This window comes from Acomys minous (assembly GCF_964271855.1).
Source record: "Acomys minous genome assembly, chromosome: 14".
NCBI lineage: Eukaryota > Metazoa > Chordata > Mammalia > Rodentia > Muridae > Acomys > Acomys minous.
The window spans coordinates 40,177,044-40,186,976 of NC_140496.1; the positions used below are offsets into that span (position 1 = coordinate 40,177,044).

Below are 9,933 nucleotides of genomic sequence, written 5' to 3' on the forward strand. Positions count from 1 at the left end.
GTGTACACGCGGGGTGCACGACTGCTTATGAGTCTGTCACTGAGGTCTGACATGGGTGGAAGAATCATGAATGTGCCTCTGACTTAGTCTGTAATAAGCCTGCTAGAAAATACCATTTGGAAATGTCCCTTTCTTAAGGGATTTTTAGACATAGTCTCGGTTTTCATGCTTCTGCATTCTCCATCCTTAAAGGCCTACTCAACATGCTTCTTTCATCTCCCTTTTTTGGGATGGGAGGTTCAGCAACCTCTCTGGCTAGGAGCCTTCTCAAAGGCCTGCCTGAGAGCTCTCTGAGCCCTGGGGAACCTTCATATAACTGTAGACTAATAAACAGACCAGGAATTTACCAAAGGCCCCTACTAATAAAACTGGAGATAATTATTCCAAAAAGGTGATGCAGTTACCGACGACAATACCCTACAGCACTCTCACACATTAGACCTGAAGTATACATCCAAGTAATTTATTTGAAGTTGTCTCACTTATTAACTTGGCGTGTGCAGCATATTTGTGTAGGTTTTCTCTATCTTCTGATTACGGATAAAGGTAAACATGTAGAAAGAAGAGCCAACATCACCAATTTCAAGAAGCCTGCTTAGCAGAGCTGGAGGCAAAAGTGAGAAATGGTGCACACTGCTGACTGCTGTGCAATACCAAGGCCTCATTTCACACACTGCTGGCCCTCCATGAATGTCTGCTGAATTGGCGAAACCTTGGTTTGTCTCCATGAACAACCACCAAAACCAGCAGGTAATTGCTTCTTGGGAAAAAATGAACTAGTGTTTGAGGTTTCATTCATATATATGTATATACACGCATACACACATATACACACATATATGTATACATAAACACATGTATATATGTGTATATGTACACACACACACACACACACACACACACACACACACCTCCATCCTTTCCATTTGAGAGCCGGTCTATAGGATCACAGTATATTTTTTCCTTTGACCTTAAAGGAAACCTCATTTACCTGAAGAAATTCTTCATATGAACCACCTACTTTCACATGCTGTGGCACACTTAAAGCATCGTTCTGAAAATTGTGTTTTCATCTACAAAGCGAGTCCAGGATAGTCAAAGTTACACAGAAAAACCCTGTCTCAAAAAATCAAAAAAAAAAAAAAAAAAAAAAAAAAAAAAAAAAAAAAAAAAAAGAAAGAAAGAAAGAAAGAAAAAGAAAACAGTGTTTGTCCAATTACAAAGTTAATTTTGAAGCCTAACCCTTGTAACTAGAAAGCAAAATGTCACCTCTCACTCAGTCTGAACAGGCAACAGGAAGACAGGGTTTGGTGAAAGCAGAAAGACTCATCATACTTTGAGTAGCTTATATCAGGCCCATGGTTTGTAGGATATCTATCTCCTAGGCACTGATGTGAAGTGACATTTGATAGCACAGATGCAGCACTCTTTAGAATAAAGACACCCTTTCTTTTTACTTTAAGAAGAAATGAGGCAAATCCCAGGGATCAGCAGTGACTGGGCTTTTGAACCAAGGCTACAGAAATGAAACCCTGCTTGGTGTGAAGAATACATTTTGATTTAACAAAAGGACTGATGTCCGTGAGAAAACACTGCCTTTCCTGGATGTGCCCTCTCATTCCCAGGCTGTTATCCCTGGGGTAAAAGCAGGGCAGCTCGGCTGCCAGGAACATGACAGCTGTGGAGGCTGATGCTGCACCCTTCTCTCAGAGCTCAATGTGGATGGGAATTCGGAGCACAGCAAGAGGAAACTGCCTTTGAGTTCACTGAAACACAAGGCCACACTTAAAGCCGATACCGAGGATAACAAATGCAGTTCAAATTCATTATGGGTGATCTGTAGTTCACGAAATCTAGCATGCTGATTTACAAGCTTTACCGAAGCAGTCTTTTAACACCTTAACAGTGTTTCCATACCAGAGGCGGAAACAGGGTAAGGCTGCACATTTGAAAAACAACCAATTCTTTTTATTACTCCCACTCAATTCTTCATTTGTTCTCATCACCTGATCGGTGTTTAGGAACTGGAGGTATCTGTATCCACCCTTCTGGAAGCCTCAAAGTTGAAAAGATGAAAAGCGATTGCAACAGTTTTGAACGAAAACAGAATGCTACAAGCAATTATTGTTGGTTGGTTCTACCATGTGAGGTGCCTTAGAACTAACCATTAACATCACCATGGACAACTGGCAGGCGACTCAAACTGTCGTACATTCTGAGATTTTAGCTGCAAGTATTGACAAAAGGGGGTTGTTCCTTAGTAGGACTAAGGTGGTAGCAATTTTAAAGATTTACATAATATAAAAACAGGGTCTGAACATGCAGCCAAATTTGAAAAGAAAACAGGTCCAACTGGGCCGCATCTTAAGTGGCAAGATGACCCTAGGCATTTTGCATGGACCAAGTTAGAAATGTAAGCCAGTCTTAATAGATGCTTTCACCTGCCCCTAGAGGAGTCCTGACTCTAAAAGCATGGCCAGCCTAAAAGAGCAACTGCATTTGAGATTTGTAATGGCTTTCCCTTCTCGCTCGCACAGTATCCTTCAGTCACCACAACCCAGGAAAGCGTATAGTTATAAACGTTATTATATTAACATTCTTTTTTTTTTTTTAACATAGTACACAGGAAGAGGGTGAGGGAGCTTGGGGCATGATGGATTTGAGGTCACCCGCCTTCACATATAATCATCAAATGAAGGCATAAAGAAGGTAAGGCAGAGCCAGGAAGTGACGTGCTGATTTGGGACTAGTGCATCACCAGGCTCTTGCAGGTGACCCAGGCTAGAGCTCACGAACCAAAGTACATCCCCATGAGAGTGACTCAAACAGGACACAGGGATGGAAACAGGTCCCACGAGGAGGTTCTCCCACCAATGACATTTAGGTGGACTCACTGGGACAGAAAAAGGGTTGAGTCTCGAAGGCAGGGAAGAAAGCAAAGGATGGCTCAGTTAATCTCTTCTGCAGAACGTGCATGCAAACAAGGCCTGAGAAGGACAAGTGCAGACCAGAGCGCGATGATATGTTCACAGAAGCTAGGGAATTCGTGACATCAGGTTGACAGTCCAGCAGTGGGCACTGCTCATCAAAGCCTCATGGGAGGATAGGGTTAATAGGCTGGCGATCGCCTGACTGAAGGGTCTCTCTCCTGGTTGCACCTGACTGGTCATCACTCCGCAGGTGCTAGGAGACATCGGAGTGGCTGACAATGTCGCCAGTGTGTAGAATACTGCAGGGCTAGAGTAGGGCTCCGTAGCTGCTTTCCAGGCACCTTTCAGGGTTAGAGCTGTCGCCTCATTATCCAGCTCTCACCTCGTATTTCATGTCAGAGTAGAAGCATGAGAACATTAGGCGTAAACACAGCTAGTTCCTGGGGGATTTATCAAAATATAGGAGCTGAAAAAACCGTACCCCTGATTTAATTTAAAGTGGACCTCTGTTTGTTTGTCCACCCTTTCTCTCTTGCTCCCTGGGCATTCACAGGCAGGCTTCAGAGGATAGGTGGAGGTCCACAATTGGATTTCCTCTGATAGTTCTCTAAGTTGCTACTGAAAAAGGAAAAAAAAAAAAAAAAAAAAAAAAAAAAAAAAAAAAAAAAAAAAAAAGAAAGAAAGAAAGAAAAAGAAAGAAAGAAAAGGAAAAATCTACCAGCAACAGAGGAAGCTGCGGAGGTGGCTCAGTGTGGCTGTCCCAGAACTCGGAAGCCAGAGAGGAAAAAGCTGCATGCCTTCCTGGAGGCCACTGCCACAGCACCGGCCCTCGTCCTGCATCACTGAACACTGCAGCGAAGTTCCCGCGGCGGGTGGCCCGCTGGTGAGCTCTGGCAGCGTACACATACCGGCCGTACCGGCTTGGTATGGATGGATTCCACGCAAGGTCTTCGGCACTCGCCTTCCTGCCGCGAGACGCGGAACCCACCCACCTCCCTGGCCCCTCTCCTCACACTGGGCGAGGATGTATTTTCACTTTGTTTTTCGAATACGTGTGTGGTTTAAATCTACGGTGGACAGGCGCACAAGGTAGGCGGGAAGGGCGCAAAACATGCTCCTAAAACCAAGGACGAAACTACCGGCTCTAGCTTCGCTCGCGGCATCCACGCGCGAGGACAGCCTGACGGGTCAGCACATCTTCCCTCGAGCGAACGAGTCCACGCGTGACCCCGGGGCCCCCGGATACCCTGCCTAGTACTCCCTGATGTCCACTCCACTTCCCGCCGCAGGTGCGCCCCAGGCCGCCACGCAGGCCCCGCCCCGCACGTACGTGCCCTTAACCAGCCCCGGCTGCTGCTGCCCCGCGCGCCCGCGCCCACGGGAGGGCGCTCCTGCCTGTTCCCTGCACCTACGCGGTGGCCCCTCGGCCGGTGTGACCGTGAACTCGCAACCCGCCGCGCGCCGCCTCCTACCTGAGAGCCCGCGAACCGGGCGCGAGAGGAGGTCGAGGCAGCTGCGGGCAACGCGGCCAGGGAGAAGGCTTGGGGCGAGTAGCTGCCGCGGAGTGTCCGGGAACGCGCGCGCGCTCCCTCCCGCGCTCCCTCCGCTGACTCCAGGCCGGAGCCCAGCCCTGCTGCCGCGCGCCGCCCGCCTCGCCGCGCCTAATAACAACGGCGCCCTGGGTCAGGTGGCCGCGCGCGGACAGGGCAGCCATTGGCTCGGCGGGGAGCGCGGTGCGTCGCGATTGGCCAGGGGGTGGGGCCTCGGCGGAGGCGGGGCGGGGCGGCTCCGGGAGGCGGGCTGGGAGGGGCGGGGGCGGGGCTAGGCTTGGTCCGCGCCTTTGTGCCCGGCGCGCGCTCTCCGCCCGCTCCGGCTGCAGCGCCCGCTGCATCAATAATTCAGAGCGGCGGCGGCGGCGGCGGCAGCAGCGGCGAGTGCGGACAGGAGGCGGCGGCAACAGCGAGCACCAGGCAGCAGAGGCTATGCATCCAAGTGCGGCTGGGCGGCCGCGGCACCCCTGAGGCCCGGGCGGGGCTCCTGGTGCACGGCACGGGAGGACGTTTGTCCTGGAGTGCGAAGGAGAGGCGTAGTGGTCCGGGAGGCGACGGCAGAGCTGCGCACAGAGCTGAGGAGGGGGCTTCGTAGCAGGGCTGGGGAGGGGGGCGGCTGGCGCTGGCAGCCCCCGGGGTGGGGGGCGGGGTGGGCGCCAGAGGCGCGATGCTGGGCGTCGTGGAGCTGCTGCTGTTGGGGGCTGCGTGGCTGGCAGGCCCAGCCCGCGGGCAGAATGAGACAGAGCCCATCGTGCTGGAGGGCAAGTGCCTGGTGGTGTGTGACTCCAACCCCACATCTGACCCTACGGGCACTGCTCTGGGCATTTCTGTGCGATCGGGCAGCGCCAAGGTGGCTTTCTCTGCCATCAGGAGCACCAACCATGAGCCGTCCGAGATGAGTAATCGCACGATGATCATCTACTTCGACCAGGTGAGTCTCCCGATCTCTTGCAGCAACTGGAATGGATTGGTGAGGGGGTGACAAGGAGATCATAGAAGTCGGGTATGGGATACTCTCCAAGGGCTCTGCGGAGGCGCGAGGGCCACGCTCGGGTGGACTCCGATCTATCCCGGTTTCGTTCCTGTCTCCTTATAGGTACTAGTGAACATCGGGAACAACTTTGACTCAGAACGCAGCACTTTCATCGCCCCGCGCAAAGGCATCTACAGTTTTAACTTCCACGTGGTGAAAGTCTACAACAGACAGACCATCCAGGTCAGCTGCCACCTTGGGGATCAGGGTCTCCGTAGGGGGTCCTGTCCGTAGGGGTCTGTCCGAGGCTCTGTGGAGGCAAGAGGCAGAAATTAGTGTCTTACGCCCTGGCTGCTCTGAGGACGGGTGTCAGGGCCTCTTTGCTTTGCACTCCCCTTAAGCTGTCCAAAGCTCCTGAGAGCATCCCCAGAGACAGTTTTCTGCTTTCGCTTTCTGGACCCTACTATAAAGGTTCCCCGGTTTTCCTTAGGGACTGTGGGGGACTTCCTGGAAGGGTTGTTAGATTCTACAGACATCTAGGGCTTCTGTGAGGTCTCCTCCACGCCCGCTCTCTAGGTTCAACAATTCGCCACAGCCCGAATGCTTTTCTTCAGCACCACGAACAGAATCCCGTTCCCTAACCCCAAGCCCTTCCTTTGCAGACTGCTTTTAAACTTGAATCTCTAAAGGTGGCCGGAGAAAAGAGTCGAGGTGGGGTTGGGAGGGGTAGTGCTACTCCCTCTGGGTCCAGCCTTGTCGGGGCCAGCACCCACCCGCTAGCCAGGTCCCCAAAGATATCTGCGTTTCCTTAGAGCGCCCGCAGAGGCGGAAAACGCGACTGGGGACCGGGCTCCTGGCCCTAGGCCGACGCTGTCACTGCAAGGGCACAACCCGGCGATGGCGGGCGCAGCAGGATCTGGGCCGAGAATTGAGCGGGTGACTTGGGAAACGAAGCTTGAGAGCGTTTTCGCAGGTCTCCGAATTCCGGACAGCCACTCACGGCCGCTTCTAACCTCTTGGTCAGAGACAGCAGGCGAGGCCCGGGGTGCGGCTGTTTGTTTAGCAATTCAGGACGCGCGGGGAGCAGAGTTGCTCGAGGCAAGCTGGCTAGAGGCCAAAGGTCTCAGGACGCAACAGCCACCTGCGGGTTCACTAAACTGGATTATGTCCAATCGGGTTGCGCTTGGCGCACTCTTTTGAGAAACTGGAAGGAGCCTGACTGCGGTTCTGGAGAGGCAGACCTTTCCTCTACCTAGATACGGTGTGGATCCCTGTTAGAGCCTCCGCAGTATGCTTCGCCCCACACGCCTCAGGCCTTTGTAGCTAGCTGCTAGCCAACCACCTAGGCTGGGTCTCCAGCGCCGCTTGGGTACCCGCTTAGGTGGCGCTTCTGATGCCGGCCTTTCTCTTTCTCAGGTGAGCCTCATGTTGAACGGGTGGCCGGTGATTTCAGCCTTCGCCGGTGACCAAGACGTGACCCGCGAGGCCGCCAGCAACGGCGTGCTCATCCAAATGGAGAAAGGCGACCGAGCATACCTCAAGCTGGAGCGGGGGAACTTGATGGGGGGCTGGAAGTACTCAACCTTTTCTGGATTCCTCGTGTTTCCCCTCTGACTGGCTCGGAACGGGAATGGAGGCAGGAGAGAGGCAGGAGGGGAGTGAAAAAGAGGCCGGAAATTACCAGGGCGAGGAAGCGGCGCCACCGCAAACTTCCTACGTGTTCCTAGCTACACTGGGTACAAAGGTGCGCGCCGCCGCCGCGGTCCAACTTCGTCTGCTCCCTTACTAAGAGAAGTAAATTTCGCTTAGCTCTGCACACTCCCATTTCCAAAATTAAACTCGCCTCCCCCAAGCCAGTCGCAGTAACCGATGAAGAGACTTGCCTTGTCATTGTTCCTTACCCGCGTCCACGTCCCCAAACAATTAACGAAGTAATGTGAAATGTCTCTCCCGACCCGACCCCCTCTGAACCCTGCCACTTACTGAAACTTAATATGCCCCCGAAGTTTGAAGAGGGGGATCAGTTTGTTTTCTGTTTTTGAATGGGGCAGGTAGTTTTAATATAACAGGTTTTGCTCCTCAAATACCGCGCGAGTTAAGCTGGAGAGACTTGTCCCCGCGTATTAGCGGAGGAAAGACTCATCCCTTCGTGGTGACTGGTTTAACTATACATAAATATGTATATGTATCATTTATACACGAAGAATTCTTCCGGGTGGACGCTGGCTGTATTCCGTATTTCTGTCCTGTTCGGAGTGATCGTGAAATCTAAGGCTGCTTGGTGTTTGTCCTCTGATGCTTGTCAATGCCCCGTGTTCTGTGGCTCCACCAAACGCCAAGGAGATTCTTCGGGACGCTTCCTCTTCCTCTTGTAACATACGTGTGAATAGCCAAAATTTAATTTTGCTTTAATCCAATAAAGTCAAAGTGGGACTTTTATTTTTCTGAAACAGCTTTCTAAACTTCGCATTTTCCGGGTTGCGAGGTTGAGGGCTGGGGCTCCCCCAAAGCTGGGAGGAGAAGACTATGAAACGAGCCACAGAGGCCTGGGGCAGAAAGGCTTCTTCGCAGAGCCAGTTCAACGCTTTCTCCTGCAGCAGGTTTGCTCTGCCTTCCCCGTCTTCCCTGCTTTGGTGGGACCTGAGAAATCTGACCCAAATCCTGCTAGGCGTGACTGAGGGGCCTAGAGGCAGTTTTTTGCCCACCCTCAATTCCAAATGCGTCGGGAATTATTTCCAGTTCTAGGACCGGAACCAGCCTGCCCCGTGTGACCGTGTCCTCATGCTTACTGTCCCTGGATGTCTCCAGCTCTATCCGTTCCGCAGCCTCCGAAGCACCTTACGTTTTGTACCAGCGCCTCTAAACCCGAGGTCCTCCCGCCAAACCACCAGGGCGGCCGGCTGCGATTGCGCTCATTCGCAGGACTTTAAAGGGGGTTCGTCCAGATGTTTTGATTGTACCGAAACGTAATGTGAAAAGCAAAATTGAAATAAACGACTTCGTTTTAAGTTTGGAACGCTGACCCTGTGTTGGACGCGGTGACGCAACGCCAGAAGTGGGTGGAAGTTGAGGGCCCTGGACCGAGATCTGCCGGCCCTGGTCGCTCCGGTGGTACTGTGTCCTCCAGGGTTTTTCTTGGGCTGAGATTCAGATTCGAATTTAAGTGGTTCTGGAGTGGGAAAATGGGTGTCGGTAATGGCAGGACAGGCAAAATTCCTGGCATTTCTGCCTTCTCCCCATTTCCCCACCCAAGCACTTCATAAACACCGGCTGGCCTAGGATCCCCAGTCCTTTCTCAAGCATACAGTCTAAGGTGCCTCTAGCAGCAGCGCCCTTCACAGCCTCAGGGGACTGGAGGGGACAAAAGGGGCCTTCCGGGGTGATATACAATCCAATGCCTGTGGCTTCCTTCCCCACAGTTCCCCTCCTTGCTTCAGTCCCACCGGAAAGAGGGGCCTTACAGGAATTTAATAGAAAAGTGAAATATTTTTGCATTTATTTATTTATTTATTTATTTATTTATTATTTTTCTCCTTTCTTTTAAATAAGAGTGCTGTCTTCGGTCTTCGTGCTGGGAAGGACAGGTCAAGGACAAGGGAGTCCATGCTAGGGGAAGTACCTTGACCAACATCTCAGCTGTGCAGTGCTTTGTAAGAGGGCAGCTCTATTGTTCCAAGCTTACAGCCTTTGAGGGTTATTAAGTAAGTGCCTGCTACCCCTGCAAGCTGCTCCCAGAACCCCTTGACACTCAGAGGGATTCCAGAATGCTGCCCATTCTTTTTTCTAAGCATGGAACCATTTCAACGCAGGCGGCCAGGGCTCTGGTGTTGGAGTACTACAAGGCTAAGCTCAACCTGAGTAACTTGAGCAAGTCTCCTTGCCTGCCTGTCCCCTTCTGTTTAAAGGCAGGGAGGAGTCTAAACACCCCCAAGTTCTTCCTTCTCTGGGGACCCAGCCATCTCTCTTTGGGGCCTGTCTCAGTGAGAGGCTTTCACTACACTGACTGGGATGGGGAGGCAGGGAGCTGTGGGTCCCCACTAGGGCCCAGATCTGAATCCCAGCTAGCTAAATAGAGCCAGTGGACTCAGAGAAAGATGAAGAAAAGTACTCCTTGATTCTGCCCCAGCTCTGCCTGGCCCTGGTAGGACTGGGTCCCTGCTTCTGAGGCTAGCATTGAAACACATTTGCACCTGGTTCCTACCTCTTCCTCTGCCTGTCAACCATTCCCTCCCCTCCCCCCACCCCCCACCCCCCGCCCCTTGCCATGGACTACCAATCTCCCATTCCTCCCTCTGTGTCCCACACAAGCCACCCCAGCCTTGAAGTTGAAGCTACTCTTTCTCTCTTTTGTTTTTAAAAATCCCGTACCACAGAGGGAGGACCTAAGTTCTGTTAAAAGGCTGTCTCTACTTGGGAGCCGTCCCAACCCACTGAACAGGAAACGCTCTTGCTAGGATGCTTACTGCCCACTAACTCCTTG

The 9,933-nt window shown here is 52.3% G+C and overlaps 2 protein-coding genes across 11 annotated transcripts in view; one reads left to right on the forward strand and one right to left on the reverse strand.

Moving 5' to 3' along the window:
- LOC311583498 (uncharacterized protein) overlaps nt 1-4,680 on the reverse strand; it is a 78,068-nt gene extending 73,388 nt beyond the window's left edge. For all 10 annotated transcript variants that reach the window (XR_014774540.1, XR_014774541.1, XR_014774542.1 and 7 more), the window contains exon 1: nt 4,403-4,680. Coding sequence is in view for 2 of the 10 variants with exons in the window: in XM_084757161.1 (XP_084613287.1) it covers nt 4,403-4,644 (242 nt within the window). In the remaining 8 variants the exon portion in view is untranslated. The remainder of the gene's footprint in view (nt 1-4,402) is intronic.
- A 70-nt stretch (nt 4,681-4,750) lies between these two features.
- Nucleotides 4,751-8,469, forward strand: CBLN1 (cerebellin 1 precursor). The gene is made up of 3 exons (XM_084756183.1): nt 4,751-5,411; nt 5,577-5,696; nt 6,870-8,469. The coding sequence occupies exons 1-3, from the start codon at nt 5,148-5,150 to the stop codon at nt 7,065-7,067; spliced, it is 582 nt and encodes a 193-aa protein (XP_084612309.1). The 5' UTR covers nt 4,751-5,147; the 3' UTR covers nt 7,068-8,469.
- Nucleotides 8,470-9,933: the final 1,464 nt, after the last annotated feature.